The sequence below is a fragment of the Pygocentrus nattereri genome, chromosome 15, assembly GCF_015220715.1.
Source record: "Pygocentrus nattereri isolate fPygNat1 chromosome 15, fPygNat1.pri, whole genome shotgun sequence".
Taxonomy (NCBI): domain Eukaryota; kingdom Metazoa; phylum Chordata; class Actinopteri; order Characiformes; family Serrasalmidae; genus Pygocentrus; species Pygocentrus nattereri.
This window is the reverse complement of record NC_051225.1, coordinates 25,746,233-25,772,294: the sequence shown is the minus strand read 5'-3', so window position 1 is coordinate 25,772,294 and position 26,062 is coordinate 25,746,233. Positions and strand designations below refer to the sequence as shown.

Below are 26,062 nucleotides of genomic sequence, written 5' to 3'. Positions count from 1 at the left end.
TATATTCAGGGACATAACTAGAACTAGAAATAGGGTTGACCAGGTAAGATTTTATTGGGGTGGCACACTGCTAAGAAACAAACTAAATAAAATAGTGTAACTGTTTTAAAATCCATCATTTCCAAATGATTTCCAAACTGCCTGCTGAAAGTAAACTGAAAGATAAAACTGTGTTGATGTAACCTGTTTTGATGATGCATGAGGAAATTATGTATTTGAATTAAATTAAAATACATACATCACTTTTTCAGTGCACAATGTTTATATTAAGAAAAACATTTCATATAGACAGACCATAGAAGTTACTAATTTAGGGTGGATTTGCTACATGTTCTACCTTAGTCTAATTATTAAATAGCCAACCAGGCAGCAGTGTATAAGATAACTTATGACACATGCATGTATTTACTTTTAAGAAGTAATTAGTTAGTATGATAAGCTATTAAAAGTGACAAATTTTTGATAGCAGCAAGATTTGCTATTTAAGAAAAACAGCATCAGACTCTTATAACTGATTGGTACCCATTTCAGAGGCAGATTTTCACAATAAAATGTACTTGATGGTTTATTGACAATAACTGACTCACTTTTCATAACTGGAGTGGCCAGAAACATGGCTCTGCTTCATGTTAGCGTAGCACTGGCCACCATTTGGCTGCGCCTCTGCATTTGTCCGCTTACTCATATAGCAGTTTAGCTCCGGCCATTCAAACTAAAGTTAGAGGGGGTCTTTCAGCTTGGACTGCTTTAATGAGGCACAATACAGGGCAGCCAATCAGAATTGAGATTATTTACATATATCAGGCTTACACATATTTGCTAGTAAGAAGGCCATTAGTGTGTGTTGCAATCCTTTTCCCATGAACTCCCTTCTTCTTGAAGCACCAATATTTGCTCAGCACTTATTAGCTTCTGAAGTGGTTCATTGAGGAACATTAAAAATGTGTGTTTAAAATGTAAAATTTCTCTTTAGCAAATAAATGCATTTGTAGGCAATGATTTCACAATGTATATTTGGCTTAGAAACAAAATGCAAGCATTATGCCTTTAGACTGAATGTCTTCAAGATTATGAAAAATACATATTCTGTTAACCCTTTTGACAAACCAAAACAAGAAGAATAAAGAGGTTCTGACATTGATGTTACCCACAGAAGTCATTTGTTTGTGCACCTTGTTTTCTAACCAGTTAACCATAAGTTAGACTTTTACATGCTGATTTGCATCTCTATGCCTTTCAGAGGGAGCAGCTTCGCTCCAGTGCTCTCAACCTGCGGTCGCTAAGCCAGGCTGCCTCTTCTGTAGCTCGGGAACTGGCTTCCATCATGGACAGTGTAGGCACAAATTTTTCAAGTCTTCTAGTGCCCTGCTTCACATATGTCACATTGTGCTTTACATTGTACATGCATAGAATAGTATTCATTGTTTAAAAGTGGCTAAATGACTTTGAATAATACTCTGAAAATATCAAATGTCTTACCTAACTAGTTTTAAACCATGCCTATTAAAATTTGGGGACACTTTGGTATGTTTTGCACGAGTTTGAAAAGTCTTTTCATGAGTAGGAAGACTAGGTGTTGCTATTCTGTTATTAAATGCACATATTTCCCCACATGTATTTTAAATGCCTGAAAGGTCTGAAAGTGTTGACATTACAACAGTGGGCTAAAATGCATACAGAGCATTTCATTGTTTTTGGCATCACATTTTTGTCAGTAATTCTTTCAGGTTTGCAGCTTTTGCACACAGCAAAATCTGACATGATATTTGAAAATTAGCATTTAAAGTTATTGCAAACCCAACAGATCAAGCATTTTATTTAAAAAAAAATTATGTTTTAAAATGTAGGTGCCCTCAATCTTTTTCCATATAGCACATGGCAGCTCTTAAGTGCATTGAGTCTCTTAATGCTTTTTGTTAATGTATTCTCCAGATTTCCTCTCTGTCCAGCTTCTCTCAGCTGAACACAGAACTCGGGCTACTGTCTCAGGAAAATCACTCAGCACTGCCACAAGAGAGCTTCAAAGCCTTCTCCAGGATAATGTGTGGTCACCCTGAAGAGGATGGGGAGAGCATTCCTTCCTTTAACTGGTATGAAGACCAAGACATCAAGTTTTTCCTGGGCAGAAACCGGTCTGAGGAAACCAACTTGGACAACGACAACACTACCAGTCAGTAGGATTCAGATTCGTGTTCATAAACTTTACATTACATAAAACAAAAAGGTTTCTGCCATATATATGACATGCCCAAAAGTATGTGGACACCCCTTCTAAATAGTGGCATACCCATTGCTAATTGGTGCATAAAATCAGGCATTCAGTTCCATAGACTATGTAGACACATTATCAGCAAATTGGATCATACTGAATATTTTCATATATCACTGTCATTGGATGCCATGTCAGTTAATCTCATTTCTGCCCTGCTACAGCTGCCCTGGTCAACTGTAAGTGCTTTTATTGTGTAATGGAAATGTCTAGGCACAACAAATCACAGACCTGGAATGGAGCTCTGAGGTTCAGAGAGCTGATCTTGGTTGCAACACTCACTGGCAACTTCCAAACTGCCACAGGAAACAACATTGTCAGAAATACTGTTGGTCCGGCACTCTTTGGATTTGTTTTTTGTGGCTGAGTAGGTGCACACAAGCCTAGCCAAAAGTGTTGGTGCTGGGTATGTTAGTCTTACAGAGATACTATAAATACTTGACACTCCTTAATACATTTAAGTAGTTCAGATCTCCGGGAAATAGTAACTTCAACAATTAGTTTTCTATGTTATGGCAGAGACACTGGAATTACAGCAGGCATAGCATGGGAGTGGTGAGGAGTAAGAGTGGAGCAATGTGATTTTTCCTCGGTGCGGCTTTTCAGAAGGCGTCAGTGTTCTCTCCTGTTCTGAAATCGCTCCAGTATTGCTCCACCCAATGAGCCAGACAGTGTTTTTTTACGCATCGAGCAAATGAGGAGCGGGAACTAGAAAACCCGGAGCGGAGCTGGAAGAGAGTGATTACAAAGACACTTGAAATGGAAATATCTGTCGCTCAACTCCACTCACATGCAGGCAGAGCACAACCTGCTGTCCGTGTAGACAGGTGGATGGCACTATCTCAACATTGTGATGTCTGTCAGCCATTGACGATGGTCTTTCGACCCAACTCTATTCTCTAGATTGACAAATCACACTTTTCATTATTCATTATTCTTCATTATTCATCTGTTTGATGTGTTTTTGCTTGGTAGATGCAGTGAGTATTTTCCTGCCCAAATGTAGAGCACCATATGTAAAGTTGGGTCTGGGGCTGTTTTTCTTGGGTTTGGCTGAATCCCTTTAGCTCCAGTGATTAAAATTGTAGTGCTCTTGTTTCAGTCCCTGTGCACAAAGCAAGGTCCATCATTTTCTTTGAATTAAGTGTGGGAGAAGGTGCCCTGCACCTTGAACCCCATCCACTACCTTCGAGGTGAATTGGAATGCCTACTGTGAGCCAGGACTTAATGCTCAACATCTTTGCCCGACAACATAAATGCTTTTGTAGCTGAATGGAAGTGAGCACAGATTGTTACAGCAGCAAAAACTTGGACTGACTTCGTATTAATGCCCCTGATGTTTGAATAAGATGTTCAGCAAGCACTTACGGATGTCATGTTTGAATGTCCACATACATTTGGCCATGTGGTGTATTGAAAATTGGTTGTTAAGAAAATTGGCACGTAGCGAATCTTTCTTGAGCAAATAGAAGCTTTCTGTGCCATTTTATGCCATTTTATATCAAAATTTCTAGTTACATTCATTAAGAGCTTTTTGTCTCGTGCTTTAATGTTACTATTTTTTAAAAATATGTTCTTTTAGATTAAGTATTTTATTGTTTTATACCTAATTCATTAATTGTGGTTCACTTTTCTCTATTTTAACATTTCCTGTTTGATGTTTTTCAGGTCCATTCTGTAAAAGTGTGATTCAAAACCTTGAATCGAATCCTGTCTATCGCATAGTGTGGAGAGGCATTAAGCCACTTTTCATCGGAAAACTTCTCTACACACCAGATACTCCCACTACACGGCATATTATGAAAGAGGTGCTTTTTTGCTCGGGACAATTCTCAGCTTTTTATTGCTTTGTGTATTGTGCTATTGCTTAGTCATTAAGCCATCTGTGGTGTAGCATTAGCATTCTGCACTACTAAACACACTTTCAGCTAATCACATAGTTTAAAAAGACCTGTGTCGGTTTAACTCAGAGTGGTAGATGAGGGAAATTGAAAATATCTGCAGAGCTGTGGCCCTAATGGAACTTTGTTTGATGCCCTTATTTCATTTAGTATGTCTTGGAGAACATTCCTGGTTTAAGGAAAAGCATGAACACATTTCCTCTGCACTTCTTTCTAATAGTAATTAAAAAGAATTAGTCTCTAAAGCCCCTGAAATGTTCATTAGGTGAACAGGACATTCCAGGCACTGAACATTCTGGAGGATGTATACAGTGCATGGGAGGAGACAGGACCCAGGATCAAGAACTTCATGGAGAGGAGCTCGGAGATCCGACTGCTGAAGGTTAGCCATCAGTGTCTCTCTGTTTGGGTTTTTACGGTCTCATGTTGGAGTACTCTTGTCTGACATGAAACAAGCCAAATGTTTTATTTAACTTTTTTTTAAAGAATTGGTTGGAACATCTAATTACTTTTTTCCCTTTCCCCTCAGATGTAGTTAGTAAAGATATGTCTGGTGCACTCTCAAAAATAAAAGTTCTTAAATGGTTCTTAGCTCGGTTGTGTGGTTGTATGAAATTTTAGTGGACGGTCCTTTTGTAATGAAATATTCATTCACACACACAAATATTATTTAAACCATGTTAACACATGTTTAAACTGCCCTTGTCAAATTACATCTTCTACAGATAACTTAAATATGGCTTTTTCTGGTAATTTTAGTGGACAGTTTGCATTTATTTGCTGACTTTGACATATTGGGCAAAATAAAACGTTACATATAAAATGTATCATAATTGTGATAAACATTTAATGTTTTTTATTATTTATAAATTAAGACTACTAAATTAATAGCTTAACTGAAATATATTGAGAAAATATTCCAGTGTTCAGAAGTTTGAAATACAGACCAGAAACATGATATTATTGTTAAATATTTTTCCCACCCATTGGTGCAGCATGATATAACCAAAAATCAGAAGACTTTTTAGAGGTGGGCAAAAGTCTTTACATTTTTATGGAAGATACAGGAAAGAAGAATCTTGTCTTTTAAGTTATATTTGATGAATCATGCTCAATGTGCCTAGCAACATGAACTAACAAGGTAAAAAACTTCATTTTGATTTCCTGTTTACTGTAAACTGTGATCAGACCACAGTGATAGACAGTTTGGGGTATGGAGAAAACTGTACATTTTTTGCTAAACTTTTGATTCCATTTGGAGAGAATCCGCAGAGTTGCTCAGCGACTACTGTAGAATAACTTCTGTCTTTACCAACACTTGTATAACAACGCATGCTCCCTCTGCTCTCTGCTTCAGGATTTGCTGAGACGGCCTGAGGTGGCTGTGGTGGTAAACCTGCAGCTGGAAAACACATCGTGGACAGCATCTCGCATTGTCCACTTTCTCTCCACACCTGATCCAGACACTCCCAGGAGAGAAGAAGCGCCTCTCACCTGGGTGGACTTGTATCAGAATTTCAATAGTACCCTTAGCACCTTGTCACAGCTTTCAAAGGTACTGTCAATTCCTACAGTGGTTTCCAGTGTCCCTGAGTACCCATAAGTCCTGGAGTACTCCTGTCCTGCATATGTGAATTTTTTTCTCTGTTACAATAATCTATTTCTGCTGATTTGTTGGACAGGCGTATTAAAGCAGTGATTTGCCAAAATGTTCAGGGCAAGGGTACTCTAGGACCAAGGTTGGGAACCACTGGCTTACAGCATGTGTGCTTCAATGATGATGAAAGTCTTTTCTAATGTATAAACCGTTCTTGTAGTGTTTCTCCATGAATAAGCTGGAAGGAGCAGCTACAGAAGGGGAGCTGGTTGAGCGGGCCCTGGCACTGCTGGAAGATCGGCAATTTTGGGCCGGAATAGTCTTCCTCCTCCCAGACCCCTCCTCCCCAACCCTCCCTCCTCATGTCAAGTACAAGATCCGCATGGACATAGATGACATTACACGCACCAATAAAATCAAAGACAAGTATGATTAAAGCATTACATGTTCTCTTGTGTTTCTTGGCCCTGACTTTAACTCACAGACAAAGTTGCCCACATTTGTCAGTGAATTTTAGCATGAAATGTGTTTTGTGTGTTATCGAGCTAACTTGTCGTTTCTATGTTCTGTAGATTCTGGGACCCTGGTCCTGCCGCAGAGCCTTTCAGTGACATGCGATACATAAGGGGAGGCTTTGTGTATGTGCAGGATTTAGTGGAGCGAGCAATAACAAGTGTGCTCAGTGGCAAACAACCAACTACTGGGATATATGTGCAGCAAATGCCCTACCCATGCTTTGTGGATGATGTGTGAGTTCTCAGCTCAGTATTTACTAATCCCATTGTCATGGCAACCTTGCATTGCACTCAGCATTTTACTTGCTCATAAATTAGCTTTAAATGGAGTATATATATATAAGGCTTAAGTGTTTATGTAATTCTTAAAAGGAGAGTACCACAGATTTTTAAAAAATGTTCACAAAAAATACATTTTTAAGATGTAAACAGTGTCATTCCAAGTCATTTGAAATGCTGTGTTCCAGAGAAGCTTTCTAACTCAGAATTGTTCACAGTTGTGGTTATAGGAACCAAATGTTTTAAACATTAACCCCCATGAAAGCCCCTCCTAATTAAATAGTAACAGATTTGTTGTGTGAAACCTGAAACATTATTCCATGGTAGTTTTGAGGTAAGATTTTTTACATCTATACAGGCCAGAGAGGTACCAGCAGTATTTTAAAAATAGGCCCCAGTTCTATACATTATGTATAAAAACTCACAAGACACCTCTAGGTTCACTGGTTGTTTTGGATAGCAAATAAAATTGCAATATTTGTGCGATATACTATTTGACCTCTGGTTCCTGTCACCATCACTCTAAAGAAAATTTAACTCAGTATATTTCTCTACACTGCAGTCCATGTCAAAACACTTCAAACAACTTTGTTTGCATTACAGTGATTGAAATTTGCAAACATTTTGATAAACTGAGGAATTTTCCTTTGAACTGCTGGCATATTTGTAAGCTTAACATTAAGTTGCATTTAGAAATTAGCACAAAATATTTGGTAACTAATATGAAACTAGCATGTAATTTATTTGGTCAAGAGGTTATTTGGACCCCCATACAGGACACATAGATTTGAGTTTAACAGGTTAACTCTACTGTAAGTATATTTGGAAAGCACATCATAAGATATAAATTCACTTACTCTTCTTTCCATTCTGTGCTTTTCCTCTTCAGCTTCTTGCGTGTGCTGAATCGTTCACTCCCTCTCTTCCTGACACTGGCATGGACCTACTCAGTGGCCATGATCATCAAGTGTGTGGTGTATGAGAAGGAGGCACGGCTAAAGGAGACAATGAGGATTATGGGACTGGGCTCAAAAACGCTGTGGCTCAGCTGGTTCATCAGCAGTTATCTGCAGTTCCTCATCAGCTCTGTCCTCCTTGTTACTGCGCTGAAGGTGGGCATCACTCTTTATTATCAGCTTCTGTGTGTCATTACTGCTGGGATCTCTGCAAGACATGCTGTCAGAAAAAAAAGTGATGAATAAAGGAGGGCTTTTGCAATTTTATGGTCTAGTGTGTGTTCAAAACTTAATGACAAGAAACTCTTTATGCCACATACACTACAAGTGAAAATATGGAAGCAAACAGCAGCCAGTTTCCTAACCAGCTATTGAGTAGCTATAATGTCTCAAAACATTTTTACAGACAAATATTTAATATTGAGCCACTTTTTGCTGTTTTTATTTTATTTTATTTCTCTTTATGTACTAATATGTTTATTCATCTCAAGTGAGTATAGAAACTTTTATTCAAAATTTCTTGGTTTTGTTGAATGTTTGCTGTTTCCGTAACTTTTTATTAGATTATTAGATTTATTATATAATGCAAAATTTGTGTAAATGTAAGTAAAATGTGTGTGGAAAGCTGGCTATGTTTTTTACACTTAATTTTATTATATTCTATTATAATGTAATTCTAATATAATGGAAAATATATACAGCTGTATGTAAACGTGTGGATACCCCTGGTCAGATTACATGTTTTATTGATTTTCTAAGCTTGATTCAGTTAATCGAGCCTCCTGGAGCCAGTGAGTGGAAGAATCAAGTGTATATTATTAGATCTGTTCTTTGGTAAATGTCATTATCTCTTGAAAAAGTCATGTTTATTTTTACAAAGTATGTGTTGTTTCCACATTTTTGTGTTCTTCGCTCTAGATTGGAGACATCTTGCCCTATAGTGACCCTGTGGTGGTCCTCTTCTTCTTCACTGCCTTTGCCACAGCTACTATCATGCTGTGCTTCCTCATCAGCACATTCTTCTCCCGTGCTAACCTGGCAGCAGCCTGTGGAGACCTTGCATACTTCTCTCTTTACCTACCCTATGTGCTGTGCGTGTCCTGGAGGGAATACCTCACCAGCACACACAGAATCCTAGCAGTGAGTTTGCAATTAGATTCCCTGAATCATGGCTATGCAGGAAAGACAAATATCTGTAAACTAATTAATGTAGTTAATAAATTATTATTTATGTTAAAACACAATTGAAAATGAGAGAAAACATTATGACCTAATATTCCTAATATTATAATTCCTTGTGACACCATCTGCCACCAAGATTTTGGCAACAGATCCTTTAAGTTCTGTAATTTGTGAAGTGGAGTTGCCATTGGACTTGTTTTTCCCAGGACATCTCACAGGTGCTTGATTGGATTGGGATGTGGGGAATTTAAGGGCCAGAGCAACAGCTTAAACTCATCATGTTCCTCAAACCATTCTTGAGCAATATGTGCAGTGTGGCTAAAAGACTCTGCTGCTATCAGGGAATACTCCTACTATGAAAAGGCGTACCTGGCCAGCAAGGATGTTTAGATAGGTAGCATGTGTCAAATTGACGTCCACATGAATGCCCAGACCCAGGACTTCCCAGCACAACATTGCACAGAGCGTCACACTCCATCTGCTGGCTTTTTTTCTTCCCACATCCTTTGTTCCACTGTCCAGTTCTGATGCTTTTATGCCCATTGTAGATGTTTTTGACGATGAATAGAGGTTAGAATGGGCACCCTGATTGGTCTGTGGCTATGCTGCCCCATACACATGCTTCCGTAAACATCATTAAAAATTTCTGTGACTTGTACAACAGTAGCTCTTCTGTGGGGTCAGCACAGACAGAATAGCCTTGATTGCTGTTGCTCATCACTGTCATCCTCTAAGGCTTGTTTTGAATTTAATTTAATTCGTGTTTAATTAATACTAGCAAAAGACGTATGAATTATAAAGTATACGAATACACGTATGAATTATAAAGATGCCTGATTTGTGCTGAAATGAAAGGAGCTGAATAGTTCAAGAAGATTCTTTGTCTGTCCTCCAGAGCTTCTTCTCTCCAGTAGCCTTTGGCTTTGGCTGTGAGTACTTATCACTGTATGAGGAGCAGGGATTGGGCATTCAGTGGTCCAACATGCTGTCCAGTCCTACAGAAGGAGACAAATACAACTTGATTACCTCAATTATAATGCTGTATGTGGATGCCTTCATCTATGGTGTGGCCACCTGGTACATTGAAGCTGTGTTTCCAGGTTAGTTCTGGTTTTGCTGTGGGACATAATATATGTGTCCAAACTCATAGAAAGTTTTTTGGCAGGTACAAATGTAGGTCTGTTTTTAAACACTATGGTTATTGGTTTCATAGATTCGTATTAAAGCCTAAACCTGGAGTTCATTCATATATTGGATTCTTTCTTTATTTAGTTGTCTTTATGTAGTGCTATACAGCAGGTTTGTTTGAACTTTATCTCTTCTGTGTGAGTCTGACTGTTAGGGTTTTTTTCCAGGGCAGTATGGAATACCCAGACCATGGTACTTTGCCTTCCAGATGAATTACTGGGCAGGAGCACCACTGGAGGCTGGCTTGCCCATTCCTCCTGCGCCCCAAGATGAGTCAGACAGTAAGAACACTAGCAGACTGTGGTTTGATGGAAAGAATCTGCAAAAGATTCAATATGTGCACAATTTTCTTTTTTCCCAAATGTAGCTGATGAGCCAAGACATGATTGCAATTTTTGTTCTAGAGTTAATGTAGATAACAAGTAATTAAAGCAAACAGTTAACATCTTGGCTGATCAACCACATTTAGAATGTGGATGCAATTTCTTTTTATGTTTCTTTTTAAAAAAGCAAACCAAGTTGAAGATTCTGCTGTTCTTTCACAGATGGAATTGAGGCTGAGCCTGATCTTGTTCTTGGAGTAGCCATACATGACTTGGTCAAAATTTATAAAAAGGGAGCCAAACTTGCTGTCAATCACCTGAGCCTGAAGTTTTATGAGGGCCAGATCACTTCATTCCTGGGTCATAATGGAGCTGGCAAGACAACCACACTGTAAGAGACAAAATTATGAATTGTGAAAAGTTTTATTAAGATTTCTAATACAAGAACTACAGCTCTTTGGCAACTAACAGCTCTAACCCACAAATTACCGCTCATCACCATTGTCTCTTCTTATGGCAGATCCATTCTGACCGGACTGTTTCCCCCAACTTCCGGTTCAGTGTTCATTAAAGGCATGGACATCCACACAGACATGAGCGAAATCCGCAGAATGCTGGGAGTGTGTCCCCAACACAACGTCCTCTTCGATGTGTAAGATGTTACTATGGCAACTAATGCTTCCTGCTGAAGTATTAAATAGCTGTGGTATTGTCCATGATGTACATCTACATTTTTTTTACCTATTTTGTCAGCTCTTCTTACTATATAGTTTCACTTTATAGTTCTACAATTTCAATTGTTGTCAATTTGTCGCGTAATTTGTTATCCCACCTTTACCCAGTTCATCAATGGTCAAGACCACCACACATCTGGTATTATTTGGGTTCTCAGCACTCCAGTAACACTGACGTGGTGGTGGTGTGATAGTTTGTGTTGCACTGGTACAAGTGGGTCAGACTCAGCAGTGGTGCTGTGTTTTTAATCACTGTGTCCACTTACTGTCCACTCTGTTAAATACACCTACCTTGTTGGTCCTCCTTGTAGATATAATATCAGAGACAGTAGCTCATCTGTTGCTGCACATCTTGTGTTAGCCGTCCTCTGGTCTTTTATCAGTCGTCACAGGACTTTACTGGCTGGATATTTTCAGTTGGTGTACTGTTCTTAGCAGTGACACTGAGGTGTTTAAAATCTCCAGCTGCACTTAATGTGATTTTTGTTTGCCATGTTGTCCATGTCTGCTGCTAGAATACACTGAAGAGGTAATAATTTTATATTGTACCGAGGTAGAGCAGCCAATTCATTCATCACCTCTCTCCAGAATTTCTGAATTCTTGGACATGTACAAAACATATATGCATATCTACCAATGTCTTTATTACATTTTGGGTACTGTGGGGTATTCCAGCCTAACTTACTCCTCAGCTATGGTGTTAGTTGATGCCAGTTCAGGTCAGTTTTGTGCAGAATGTTGTTGGGCTTGGGACAGTTTTGGACTCTTAATGTAAATACATTTTATTTCATCTTTATTCTTTTATAGCTTATTGATATCAGCAAAAAAATCTCTTGGGAGTGCAGGTTGTAAGCTTTCATGAAGATTTTTTTTTGTAATTTGAATTTGATTCAAATCATTGTAAGGCGAATAATCTTAGGTTACAGAAAGAAAGAAAAATTGTGATTTTGTAAGGGCAGTGCTGAACCTGTCAGTACAGAATGTAAATCAGATGTAAATGTAATTCCTCACATATCTAATTATATGTGTTATTGCCTAATTGCAATTAAGTAATTATATAATGTCAATTTGAATATATAGCAGAACAACTATATCAAAGTTTAATGAGGGTTCTGGCATACGGTGTTCTAAAAGTGTACATTCTGATCCATTGGTATAGGCTAACTGTGGAGGAGCATGTGTGGTTCTATGGCCGTCTGAAAGGAATGAGCAGTACTGAAGTAAAGGAGGAGATGGACTCCCTGCTGGAGGATGTGGGACTTACACACAAACGCCATGAGCGGACCAAGAATCTCTCAGGTGCTCACATGAACAGAATTCCACAAAAGCCCTCAAAGTGTAAGAGCATTGTTTTTGTGTATGCTGTATTGCGTTCGTCATCAACCTCCTCTTTATCCCCACAGGAGGCATGAAGAGAAAGCTCTCTGTGGCTATAGCCTTCATAGGAGGGTCCAAGGTTGTGATCCTAGATGAACCTACTGCTGGCGTTGACCCCTACTCACGGCGTGGGATCTGGGACCTGCTGCTCAAATACCGCAAAGGTCATTCCATTTTACTCTGCTCCGTTATTTACTGAATTAAATGTAGGAACACCTACATTTTTAAACAGTCTAAGTAACATTTCATCTTTATTGTACTTTTCGGTTAAAGGTGGGTTGCAGCCAAAAATGAGCATTTATTGTTTATCGGAAAGTTAGCTTAGCTTTTTTTAACTGATATCACTGGTTAAACAATTTTGTTACAAGTTTGTTAGTTAACAGTTAATTTGTTAGTCATCTCTTCCCCAGACCTTTCACAGTTAGTGTACACCAATAGTACTTAACCTGGCACTGTATCAAGCCCTCAACAGCATGAAAATCACTGTAAAAATCATGTTATTTTCAGATCGTACCATCATTCTGTCTACACACTATATGGATGAAGCTGATCTCCTAGGCGATCGCATTGCAATCATCTCACAGGGCAAGCTATGCTGCTGTGGCTCTTCACTCTTCCTAAAAGCACATCTGGGCACAGGCTACTACCTCACTGCTGTGAAGAAGGAGTTTCAGAGCCAGACAGCAAGCAGCACCAGCAGCGAAAAGCTCTCAGCAACCACACTTGTGAAGGTCCATTGGTCTCAGCTCCAGTATATTGAAGCTTAGTAACATATGTTTGGCTTTTGAGTGACACTTCATTCTTTTGTGATTTAGGACAGCGATTCTTCAAGAAGTGATGACACTGGACTTGGAAGTGAGGTCAATGGATTAGGTGAGTGTTCAGAATGGCTTTATAATGACTGTTGTTACAATTAACATCAATTTTGAGTCCAGATACTGTAGAAACTGAGGTTGGAGGTTGAAAATCTCTCTCACTCAGTGTATCTCTTTCTCCCTCTGTCACGCATCTTTTTTCTTCCACTACAAAATAAAAAATTTGCAGTTTCAAAAGCTCATTCCAACAAAGTTCAGACAGGAGCGAGCTTACCACCATGTTACATTAACTGTATTTTTTAACAACATTTAATAAAAGTTTGGGGACTGAAGACACAAACTGATCTTTTTATATTTTTGCCATTCTTTCATTTTATAAGTCTCCAGCTGTGTCACTGCACAGGGTTATTGTTGTTGTGTTCTGTACACATTTTCAGTGGGAGACAGATGTGGACTGCAGGCAAGCCGGTCTAGATTATGCAGCCATGCTGTTGTAACACCTGCACAATGTTTTCTTAGCATTGCTATGTTTGAAATGGGATTAAAAAGTGTCTCTTAATCTTAAATCTCCATGTGAATTTCAGGCAAATTATCCTTACAATGTAAATATCTTAGCCTTTTCATTTATGTATAATTTTTTTTTTTGTTTTTTGTGAAGGGTAGAGTTTATATTTTTTGTCTTTCTTTATGTTTAGTTTTTAATATATATAAGTCTATATAGTAACAAGTAATAAACTGTAAAAACCTTGTTAAGTACTTAACGAAGTTAATTACTTACTTGTTATTTCTCTTCCTACTACTCCTTCTCTTTTTTGGTTGCTTTGCTGCTGTAACACTGAGAATTTACCCAGTTCTGGGACTAATAAAGGACTATCTTATCTCTTATCTTATACACATAGAGGTCACTGAGAAAGATGGAAAAAAGATCTTGAAGGCAGCATATGTTGCTCCAAAATGTGTTCAGCATTTATGGTGCCCTCACAGATGTGCAGGTTACTCTCTAATATCCCACCGTACAATGACATACCCATAAAGGGTAAAATACATAAAATTCTTGCAGTCATTTGCGGAGGATCATTGTTTTTAAACTGAGATTTTTTTACTTATGTATTAAGGGTAAGTCTTGACCCATCCTTTCTCAAAAAAGCACTTTGCCTTTCCTTCATGCTTCTTTTATATCCAAGCATGATTGCATCACCTGTTTAAGATGCTTTGAATGTTCTCCTGTCCCAGCATTTTTGGAACATGTTGCAGACATCAATTTCAGAATTAGTGCATGTTTAAAAAAAATTTAGTACAGGTAAAAATATTAACATTATTGCTTGATTTGTCATTTGTTATTTTTATTTAATTAACCTTCTTTCTGCCCATTACTTACTTTATTTGCTTTTCATTTGCACTTTCCCTGGTGTGCAAGATTTCTGTGTCTAGAAATAAAAAACATAATACTACAAAAGAAAAATACTGCAAACTACTACCTTTTGTAACTGTAATTTGTCCAGAATAGGAGAGTTAATGACGGTGCTTTTTAGGACCATGCTTTGTTTCTCCAGAAGTGGGCATGCAGAGTAATGCCCCAGTGTGATTACGGTCTTGTAAATGGTTTATGTAAATCTCTGAACCTTACTTAATTCTCAGGTCTTCCTCCAGATGTAAATGGTCTCATAGCTCTAGCTCAGCAGCACATCCCTGCGGCTCAGCTGGTAGAGGACGTTGGCAGAGAGGTGGTGATTAACCTTCCACACGCTGCCTCAGAAGATGGCACTTTGGCCCTCTTCCTGGCAGAGCTAGACAAACGACAGGCTGAGTTTGGCATCGTCAGCTATGGCCTGTCCGACACCACACTAGAGGAGGTGAGGAGGTTAATTCTCAGTAAAAGCTTCCATGTGTCACTTCCACTTTGTGCCCTCTTAAGAGGATTTGGCCTCTCTAAATCATGAGGTTGTGAAAGGCATGCTGCCAAGTGAGTTTCTATTCCTTAGTTTCCCCTATTGTAACCTACTGGTCTACTTCCTGTTTAGAAGTGAAAGCTTCTCAGCCTGCTTGTATTTTAAAACATGCATGACTTGGTCCAGCATAAGATCAGTGGTGTACAAGTGTACAGAAAGTTTTTTAAGGGGTTGTGTCCCTGCCTGTCACGGATTTACTGATCCGGTCAGTAAGCTGGAGCAGCAGGGGAGAGGCATAGCTTCTGCTTATTGAACTCCGCACGCACATTTCAGATCTTTCTGAAAGTGGCAGAGGATACTGGTGTAGATGCTGAGCCGAATGAGGCAGTGACCCAGCCTACAGTACCTCCAAGCCAGCGAGAGGAGCCACCGGAGGACAGAGACGCAGGTAAACATGTCCACTCTGCATTTTCTAGAGATTTTGTTTAACCAAACAATCATTTTACATCAAATAGCTAATGCAGCAAGTAGCACTTTATGCTCCCAAATTATTTTGATTGTTCCCGTCAGCTTATCTTCAGATGCTCAGATTGTTTAGAAACTGATGAAACTCAGTCAGCTGGGTTGAATGTAAGACCATGTCCATGCATATCCTCGTATTTTTGAGGCCTCCTGTCTTGAAAACCAAGATTTTGGGGATTTTTGAAAATTCTGTATTTTTGTGTGAATGGACAAAATGGACAAAACTCAATTTATTTTCACTTTTTGATTACAATGTTGTGTGGAGATGTTTGAATGTACTATGCTCCATTCTTCTAAAAAGGATGTCAATCTTGATCATTGAGCATTGTCCTTCATTAGTGTTGTGGTATATATAGAGGAAATTTTTACAAAGGAATTTAATTCAGACACTCTCTCATCATCATCAACCTGCATCACTATTCACTAGTTATGTAAACAAACCAACCAGATGATTGAACAAATTGAAAACCTTCAATTTGCTTGAGCAAAGCTAAAGTAGGTAGCTTCTTATACAAAGCTGGCATTTTTATTGTACAGTGCTGTTTTTTACAGAGTAATGGCCGTGTTTCTCAGAGAGTTGAGAAAGTCGGACAAGTTTCATTAACAGCCACTATTAACATTACTTAATATTCTTCTTCTGACCATTGCTTAGTTACAAGCTTAGTTTCACTATGCTTTATTGTATATTCAGCTGAATGCTTTGTTTGTTATTTATGCCTTAAAGTCTGTGTCTAAATTTCAGATCTGTGGGAAACACTGTAATGAAACATCAGCATATGGAATTTGAGATTTCAGTGTGGTGTTGTATTTTTTATCACTATATAAAAGAAGCACAGTGCTGCTACTTATTATTTGATACATTGTGATAGTTTCTGAGTGAGCGTACACACACATTCAGAACAAAATTTTATTGACGTTTTTTTTCAGAGTAATGATAAAAGGCTGGCTTCAAAAGGCCTTATGCAACAACAGGGTTAAGGCAACCTTACTAAAAAACAGGGGAGTAAAAGGCAGATGTAACTGTTTTATGTAGGCATTAAAGGGATAAACACAAGGTGAACGTCTACAAATCAGTTTCACCACATTTTGAGCAACTATAAGGGACCATCGGGTATTACAGAAAACCATTCCTAGAGCAGTTTGTAAACTGTGGCTGAAAAGTTTTATTTTGTCTTGCCTCTCTTTGTCTTGCTTTCGCTGTGGATAGGATGGAAACGTCAAAACAGGACAGGTACAAAAGCTAATTCTACAGCCACAGCCTCACCCTGTGCAGCTATTTTTCATACAATAATAATGTCTGCAGTGTATAATTAAATTCATTAGCTTTACTATATATTTTCTTACATTTTTATATGGGAACTGTAAGGAAGTAATGTAATATAATGCTCTATTTATAGTTTAGTTTATAGATTAGATCAATGCTTTCGAAGTATGAGATTCTTAACTTCATCCTCAGTGATGTGCAGTTTTCTTAGTTATTTTGGAATCATCTGCAGTCGATTCAGGGGAGAGCTATGACGTCTTATTTTTTACTGCCTCTTACAAACTCTTTGAAATATATGAAGATGCACAAAGACAAACATCATATTGGAATAATTATATATGCATATGCAAGAAAATAGATTTTTTTATTGATAGTGTAATTAGTTTGCAGACTGAGTGGCTCAGTTATAATGATTTGTAATTAACCAGCAGGCTTCTCTACACAGAGGCCCAGGAGACAGACCCGCTGAGCGGCGACGGCCAGGGCAGTGTGCCCCTCACAGGCTGGGGCTTGACCTGGCAGCAGCTCAGAGCGCTCTTCACTAAGAGGCTACTGTATGCCCGACGAAGCCGCAGAGGCTTCATAGCTCAGGTAAAGAAACAACTACAGGCTGTCCTTAAGACATTTTTGAAGTGTGTCGATCATTAACAAAGAATTTAGCTTAAGTCATATACATACCCAGATTTTAGAAAATGGTCAATCACTTTGATTATTAACATACAAAATTTTGAAGGTATTGCTGTTTATACTATTTAAATGTCATTGTGCAATTGTATGGTTGATTACAATAATGCATAATGATTATTCAGTTTACATTTAGTATGGTTAAGTTTGGGTCTGCACTCTTGACTTGTGTTTGGTTTGTTTGATTTAAAATGATTTAAAAAAAAGTATTGTTTCGATGTCAAATGATAAAAAATTGTCAGGGATAGTTTGTCAACAATAGAAAATTGTACACACAACAACTTTCAAATACAAACACAAATGTGGAATTGAACTTTACGTTTGACAGAATTTGCCTGCTTCTTTGCATGAGCTACGAGTGGAATATAATTAACTGTGAGGAACAAAATGAACTGTTAAATTAACTGTTTCAAGACAAATTAGCCATTTAAGTCCTGAGAATGTTAATTGTGTTGATCATGTAAAGAATAATCACACACTAAAGCTGTTTTTTTTAGTGAAAAACTAAATTAAAATTGGGTTTTGTGAGGTTTTATCATTTTATCTGGTTCGGTTGATTTCATACTGCCACAGCTAAAGTGGAGTAAATTACACATGTGAGTGTTCGTTAATCAGTCAAACATTTTGCAGGGATGCAAGCATTCGGTTACTCTCACATTCACCACCATGAAAATAGAAACATAGACAATAGAGATGCTCATTGTGTATCACAGACAAAGCAATAACAATGAACTACTACTTGGTATCTGCTTCTTTATGATTGGTTTATCAATTTGAATATTAACAGGTTGCTGATGCTTGGCTAAAAATACGAGCCGTGATCGAGCCATCAATCACATATCTTCAGTATTATTTTATTGCTCCTCTGCTGTTATTAACAGCAGCTACTGCTACAAGAACAATATGAGCACACTGAGCGACTGGATCAGTTCTTTTTGTGGTCTTTATTATTGTGGTCAGTTCAGCCACTGCAGCACAGTATATGGGCCACCTCTATTACATGTGCACATGACATACTTCAGGGGTGCTTTTTGTCTTGGGGGGACACAGTTCAATGTTTGGTGTGCTGTGGGCCAAAATCAACAAAAACAATACTCTTTTCTTTATTATTGTGGTCAGTTCAGCCTCTGCAGCACAGTATATGGGCCACCTCTGTTACATGTGCACATGACATACTTCAGGGGTGCTTTTTGTCTTGGGGGGACACAGTACAATGTTTGGTGTGCTGTGGGCCAAAATCAACAAAAAACAATACTCAAATAAAGAAGATAGATAGGTCTCAAATATTTTTCAAAAATGTATTTTATAACATTACACTACATTTTGTTACTAAAACACAAAAAATACAATTTATATGGCAATAGAATTTAATAAACTAGATATAATATAAAACATGTTAGTTGTTTTGTTGGGTGAAAAGATGAGTTTAGGCTAACTTTTTGGTGGCCAAATCAAACACCCTCACTGTTCAGCAGGCCACACTTAATAGAGTACAAATTAACATCACAGTATGTAATCACAATCAGTCAACCCCTGGTGATGACATCCATCTGACTCTGAGTTTAAAGTAAGAGAACTAGACTGCAAGAACACTGTCATTAGTTAACCAGGTTGTCGTCAATCTGCTGCTTTAGTTATGAGACAGCGAATCACACAAATGATGCAGGGTTTATACCAGAAATGACCACTGCTATCATGCTAATTTCTGCTAGCCTTTCTATGCAGTTTTCAATGTAATATTAGTTATTTGCAACTAGGGGTGTCTTTTTTCTTTAAAAAAAACACAAAAAAAGTGGACATATATGTCACTCTAAAACGCTTTTATAATATCTTGGATTTGATACTTTTTTCCCATCTTTTTCTTCTTCTCAGATTGTCCTGCCTGCAGTCTTTGTTCTGATCTCTCTGCTGTTTACCCTGATTGTCCCACCTATGGGAAAATATCCCCCTCTAGAGCTGCAGCCGTGGATGTATGGTGAACAGTTCACCTTCTACAGGTACCCATATTGCCATTATCAGATTTCCGTTCATGTAACGCATACATTGTACAGTTGCAGAGTCACTCTAAATGTTTAGTAACATGTTACACACTGAACACATAAAATGTGAAACATTTGGAGGCAACTTTTTTTGCATGAAAACAGTACATACTGGATGCAATGCATTTTTTTTTGCTAGATTGCTTGCCAGATGACTGCAAAAAAAAGAAAGGCAGAATGTTTATCAAAATTTCATGAGCTACAGCTCGGATCTCCATAAATCAGTCTGAGCTGATTTTGGAGATGCAACTCCACACAAGATGAAGGACAAAACTAACAATCAGAATTTCTTCAAGTGCCAATAAGATCCCTTGTGCTCCTCATAGAATGAGCAAACAGTGACTTTGGTGTACTGCCCCTTTTAGAGAGTAGAAGTAGTGTGGAGAGCTCTGTCGCTTCATACAAAAACTGAAACTCTGAGTGCTTCCACACAGACTATAATTTGGATGATTGTAGCCCAGTTTGAGCCCTTTTTGACTTGCTTGTCTGAACTTCTTAGCATTTGTGAAACAGTTCTTTTTGCTGTAACACAGCTGCTTCGTCATCTTGAGTGTTGCCATGCCAACACCAGAGACGACTCTGTTTGGTCAGTGAGTTCATATCCCTGGCAAACATAAAGATTTGTAAAATATATTTAAGGCATTGCTCCCTAGGAAAAAAATGTTCTGAGACTAAAACAGAGGGAAATGACTAATCACTGTAGAATGATTCAGTTTGATTGACTTCAACATGCAGATACAACATAGTTAAAAACTAAACTGCAGTCGAAGATTTTTCCTTATTTGTTAAACTTTGTTGCTTACCAAACCAATGTCAAAATCTGTTAGAAATCTTCTTTTGAGACCCCTCACCCACAGTACTTATAGATAGGCAGTGTTTTCACATATAGTTAGTTTTAAAAGAACCAAACTGAGTTCTGTTAAAGTGAACCTGGAAGAAAACCAACTGCAAATGACCTTTTGTGTTCACAATGTAAGTGAACTTTAAAGAGGACTTTTTTGAGATCTCAGACCACAAGCTTAGTTTTTGGCTGTTCTTGTCACTGAGCGATAATCCATGTCATTGGTGATTTTTTTTTTTCATTTAGCATTCAGTGTGTGAAAGCAGGGTAAACTGCATTGTGCGTCCAACATGAGCCTTTAACATGGTGAAGTCACACAGGCATAGTTCTTAATGCTTTAATATTTTAGCACTGCTGTGTTGTCACAGATCACGGACAGACTTTATCCTAAGTAGAACCTTATAATGATCCTTGGTTTTATCTGCTGAAGTGCTGAAAGCTGTGTGTACACTGAGCCTCGAGATCTTCACCATAAAGCAAAGCTAAAGCAGACTGGGGCTGTTTAGTTTTCACAATGCACACATCAGTCGATCCACAAAACGAACAACAAAAGAACCGAGCTGAGACCATCCTTGAGAGGTAGTCTCAGTTAGTTTCATTTTTGGGGCCGTTTAGAGGGGTCTGAGTTCATTTGGCATGTTCACATATGCAAAAGAAACCATGACTCAGTGATCTCAGTCCACTTCGGATGCTGAAACGGCCCAAGTGTGAAAACACACAATGACCATTCACAATGACTGCCCATCACTTGTGTTCTATCTGCTAAAAGGCCTGTACTAGTTCATAAGGTTTCATACATTGTGCTTGGACTGATGACTTGATGATTGTAATTTGTTAATGCTCCCTGAGAAATAAATGTGTACTATACGTTTAAAAGTGAAAATAAGTTAACACATCCTCCACAGAGAACACACTTCTACCATATTCAGTTCACAATTACTTTTTTTGCTGAATTTAACATATTAAGTAAAAATAAAATGTTCTTGAAGTGAATGTGGTCATTTATTTTCACTTAGCAAATCAACATACATGTCATTTACTTGGTGGTCTTCAAAAATATGCATACAATTGCATGAGCAAATAAATGATAGGGCCCATTTGTGATCTGGCTAAAATCAAAATGCTAATGGCTGTCAGTATGTTCTGATCTGATCACACACTACTGCATGTCAAACAATGACTAATGAAACTGGAATTCAAATTGATTCTGTAACCAAAGATCACCAAATCAGGTGTGAAATCATAGTCGAATCTTACAGTACATTTCTAGCTTCTACTTATGCATGAACAGCCAGAATCTTCTCACTGTCCTCCTATATTTCTCTTCCTCACAGCAATGATGCCCCACAGGACACTACCATCCAGAATCTTCTGAATGCTCTTCTGGACCCTCCTGGGTTTGGGACCAAATGCATGGATTCAGACATGTAGGTTATTCATCTCTTGCTCTGTCTTTCTCTTTCTTTAGATATATGATAATGTAATGTTTGTGTAAAATGGTGTGATTCTAAATCTTCAGGGAGTCCCAGTGTGAAGTAGATAAGGCCGGGACTGTGTTCCTACGTCCCCAGATCCTCTTCTCCATGTGGGAGTTGTTTAACAAGCCAAACTGGACAGAGGAGCATCCATCTCCAGAGTGTGAGTGCAGCACTGATGAGGCCCGCAGAATGCTGCCTGAGTGCCCAGTGGGAGCAGGAGGACTACCCCCTCCACAGGTCATCAGCCTTCTATTGCTGCTCACCACATCTTCCTCTTTATTAGCTCATTAAGCATTTTTTTCACTGCACAAAGTAATGTAACTGGTCCAAGAAAAATGTAGCTGTGCTTTTTTGATTGGCTATCATTGGCTATTGCATTATTGCTTTGTAAAGAGTTTGCTAAGGTGGCATAAGGCACTTAGGAAGCTAATGCTATTAATGTTTTTAGCTATAGCAAATGCTATTATCATTTATCTTAGCCTCCAAATGACCAGCGTTTTACACTCACTGAGACAAAATAGAAGCTCTGATTCCACACATGATTCTGTGTAATTGTATACATTTGTATGAGTGCAGAAAGTGCACTATATAATTTCATTAGCACAACTAGTGTTAAGCTATAGTAAGAAAGATAGCTAATGTATCAGATGTAATATGTAAGTGTAAGATGTAAAAATGGATGCTTTGCTCAACTTTACAACTTTCATCTCAAACAGCAAATTGTGCAGTCTAGCAAGTCATGTAGCTAATTAGCCAAATTATACACATTTGAGTGGCAGAAAATTACAACTTTAATTTCCCTTGGTTTTCATTTGGGTCAGTTCTTGTTTTGCAATATGAAGTACAAAAAGGCCCCATACATTTTAATGGCAAAATTATGTTATGTAAAACTACTCTTATACTTGGTAAGTTGTAATCTTTCTCACATTTCCCCTGAATCACACTACAAAAACCCTTTTCATGTTTCTCTGTGCAGCACTGACTTATTGGCTCTGCTGTGCACATCATGGTAAACGCATACTATGTTACCACATCTGCTTCCACTCCTACTGTGAGCCAAGAGTTATCACAAATGATGGCTACCAAGCTCACAAAAGTCACAGAATTCCTGGCCATAAATAAATGAAACAATGACAGTACAATTTATTTCTAATAATAATTCTAATTAGTTAATTCGTTCTGAGCTCTTTCACAAGTCAGTCATTGTGACCAAAACCTGTTTCTTATACACTTCTTAGTGTAGTTAGCTAATAATCATGTAATAGTATACACTAGAACTCAGCATACTGAGCAGACTGTAATTTAGCTATAACTAACTAAAGCTAAAACTGCTATTCTAAATTAGGCCAATATTTATGTCTGCCTTTATGGATTTATTCATGATAAAGCAGTAGATAGAGCATGTCAGAATTTAGAAATGACTGGAATTCAAGCAGATCAAACAGATCCACTCAACGTGCATTAGCTGCTCTACTTTGAAATCATATCACTCACACTAACTTTACTCGTTCAGTGAGAATACCAAAGCCATCACAATAAGAATCCCATAAAATTCTACTGTTAAATGTACTGTGTACTACTATTACTGCTAGTAATATTAATATATAGTGATAATAAATCAACATCAAAGTTTTGTCTAATAACATTAGTAGTAATAGTTTTATACTTAGGAAAAAAACATATGGGACACTTTTTTCCCTGGATTTTTTTTAACTGGCCCTTTTTGGAGAAGACTAGGGCCTCGTGACCCCCAAGGAAATTGTGATTAAAATGTGAGAACCCTGGTTTATAACCACTACTACTGTTTAACACTTTTTTATACCTTTTTTACTTGTCGGCCACAGATAAAGAGATCTACAGGTGACATACTGCAGAATTTGACTGGACGCAATATATCTGACTACCTCGTCAAGACTTATCCTCAGATTATGAAAAAAAGGTCAGATCTCCTTTCGTTCATTGTTATTGTTTATTGTGGTCAAAACAAACTCAATACACGGTGAAACATGCAACTGAATATGTTCTTTATGTTTCATCCCAGCTTGAAGACTAAAAAGTGGGTGAACGAGTTCAGGTGAGGCAGATTGTTCAGTTTGCAAACTTCTAAATTCAAGAATTTAGTTCACATTTGAGATAAATACACATCACGTAAATCTTTTACCACTCCCTCCTCAGGTATGGAGGTTTCTCTCTGGGTGGTAAAGGTTCTCAGACTTTGATTGAGAGTCACCAACTGGAGGAGTCTATAATGGCTATCAGAACCCAGTATAGGATAGCAGAGGTATGTGACTATCATCTGAGATATTTTAAGACTTTAACAGTCTGATTATCTTTTATCATGACGTATTAAATACTTATAATTAGCAAACCGCCATTAGTGATGGTTTTCCTCAGTGAAATAAATGACTGCTGTTGAAAAAAACCATCTCCAAAAAGACAAATTTACTGGACAAGGAAAAATGTTCTGAACTTTTAATGGAAGTGGAGATATGAGGTTTTGTCCTGACACCAGTGAAATAATTACTTAAAAATGGATTGGAAGTTTTGAAAGACTTTAATTATCTTCCGTGAGAATCCCACCAGTTTACCATATTTTTGCATAAATAAATCACTAAAACTCATACAAAGTCATTCTGAAATGAAATGCTCCATTGTAGAAAAACTTACTAAGTCATCGCACAGTGGTGGTGTGAAACCCATTCATGTTGGACAGTTACATGCAGGGTGTTGTTAGGCAATATAGTCCCCAGGAAAACTTCAATATTAGATTTGCCACTATTTTACCTTTGTCATAATTAAACATAAAAACTTAGAAGATATATGTAGGTTCACTGGTGGTTTTGTATAGTAAATAAAAATGTTATGAACAGTCAGTGATATTTTCCCATAAGGCATGTGGAGTGATGTCTAGGGTGTTTGTATATTATCACTTTTGGAACAAAACCTTGTATCTCCCTTTTAGTTTTTTTTCCACATAATTCAAAAATACAAGCTGCTCTCTATATTGTGTGCACATCTTATGATGAATGGAAGAATAGCAGTGGCCCAAAATTGTTTGGAATAATTTTTTTTTTTACATTAACCCCCATTCAAAGTTAGCAAAAATAGTAAAGTTACCATTTTAAAAGTTTTGTTCCCACAGCAACTATGTGCCACGCACATGATAATCAACATTTATTTAATTTCTTTACAGAATAGCTCACTGAATCAGCTTCTGGACAGATTACCCAGCTTTCTCACTGGTTTCAGTAGTCAACATAATGTTAAGGTAAGACTTCGCTTCCACTTGCCAGTAAAATTAAATTCAGTTTGACATTACAGATTTGCCATTCTGTCCTCTAGGTGTGGTTTAATAACAAAGGTTGGCATGCAATGGTGTCATTTGTCAACATTATGAACAACGGACTGCTTCGGGCCAGCCTCTCTCCTGGACCAGCCAGAATGACGCATGGCATAACAGCCTACAACCACCCACTGAACCTCACCAAGGAACAGCTTACCGAAATGACCTTGTATGAAGTTTTTCTCGTTCGTCATAGCCTTACTTCAGCTGATTTCTGCAGAGTGGTTCTTAAAGTACATGTTGAAGGAGCCCAATATTTAGAATTAAAATCACATCACTTTTTCTTACTGAAAAACTTTATCTGATTATCTAGTCAGTGTAAATACTTTCTGTCACTCTTAACTATTGAACCAGTTTTACTTTTACTTGAACTTCCTCTCTCTTTCTCTGTCTCTAGGAAGACCACATCAGTGGATGTCCTGTTGTCCATATGTGTAATTTTTGCCATGTCTCTTGTGCCCGCGAGTTTTGTGCTCTTTCTTATTGAGGAGAGGGTCAGCAAAGCTAAACATCTCCAGTTTGTTAGTGGAGTCAAGCCCATCCTGTACTGGACTGCAAACTTTGTCTGGGACATGGTCAGTTCCTGTGATTCTTGTCTTACACAGTCCTATATCTATTACAAACATGTTTGTCTCATGTTTTATTATCTGTCTTGTCTTTGACCAGCTGAACTACACTGTGCCAGCTACCCTGGTTTTGTTCATCTTCATAGGCTTTCAGCAGGAGGCCTATGTGTCAGAAAAAAACCTTCCTGCACTAGTGCTGTTGCTCCTGCTATATGGGTAAGAGTGAATAGAGCTGAATGTAATTGTGGTACTTAAGAGTTCGCTTTCCTTATAATTGGCAAAGTTGCAGGTACATCAAGG

At 38.0% G+C, this 26,062-nt stretch overlaps 1 protein-coding gene across 5 annotated transcripts in view; it reads left to right on the top strand.

The window, feature by feature from the left end:
• Positions 1–26,062, top strand: part of zgc:172302 (phospholipid-transporting ATPase ABCA1) — a 38,259-nt gene that overhangs the window by 4,973 nt on the left and 7,224 nt on the right. For 2 of the 5 annotated variants that reach the window (XM_017712087.2, XM_017712086.2), the window contains exons 8-37: positions 1,241–1,333; positions 1,933–2,170; positions 3,938–4,077; positions 4,436–4,552; positions 5,528–5,725; positions 5,988–6,193; positions 6,340–6,516; positions 7,451–7,673; positions 8,436–8,657; positions 9,595–9,799; positions 10,055–10,168; positions 10,433–10,601; positions 10,731–10,862; positions 12,104–12,243; positions 12,348–12,485; positions 12,829–13,052; positions 13,137–13,194; positions 14,775–14,989; positions 15,359–15,473; positions 17,257–17,402; positions 19,368–19,492; positions 21,710–21,802; positions 21,895–22,090; positions 23,698–23,792; positions 23,895–23,927; positions 24,029–24,134; positions 25,047–25,121; positions 25,196–25,365; positions 25,594–25,771; positions 25,863–25,978. In XM_017712087.2, the coding sequence (XP_017567576.1) occupies positions 1,241–1,333; positions 1,933–2,170; positions 3,938–4,077; positions 4,436–4,552; positions 5,528–5,725; positions 5,988–6,193; positions 6,340–6,516; positions 7,451–7,673; positions 8,436–8,657; positions 9,595–9,799; positions 10,055–10,168; positions 10,433–10,601; positions 10,731–10,862; positions 12,104–12,243; positions 12,348–12,485; positions 12,829–13,052; positions 13,137–13,194; positions 14,775–14,989; positions 15,359–15,473; positions 17,257–17,402; positions 19,368–19,492; positions 21,710–21,802; positions 21,895–22,090; positions 23,698–23,792; positions 23,895–23,927; positions 24,029–24,134; positions 25,047–25,121; positions 25,196–25,365; positions 25,594–25,771; positions 25,863–25,978 (4,457 nt within the window). Of the gene's footprint in view, positions 1–1,240; positions 1,334–1,932; positions 2,171–3,937; positions 4,078–4,435; positions 4,553–5,527; positions 5,726–5,987; positions 6,194–6,339; positions 6,517–7,450; positions 7,674–8,435; positions 8,658–9,594; positions 9,800–10,054; positions 10,169–10,432; positions 10,602–10,730; positions 10,863–12,103; positions 12,244–12,347; positions 12,486–12,828; positions 13,053–13,136; positions 13,195–14,774; positions 14,990–15,358; positions 15,474–16,754; positions 16,779–17,256; positions 17,403–19,367; positions 19,493–21,709; positions 21,803–21,894; positions 22,091–23,697; positions 23,793–23,894; positions 23,928–24,028; positions 24,135–25,046; positions 25,122–25,195; positions 25,366–25,593; positions 25,772–25,862; positions 25,979–26,062 lie in introns of all 5 variants that reach the window. The other 3 variants (XM_037545459.1, XM_017712083.2, XM_037545460.1) reach the window with 3 other exon arrangements.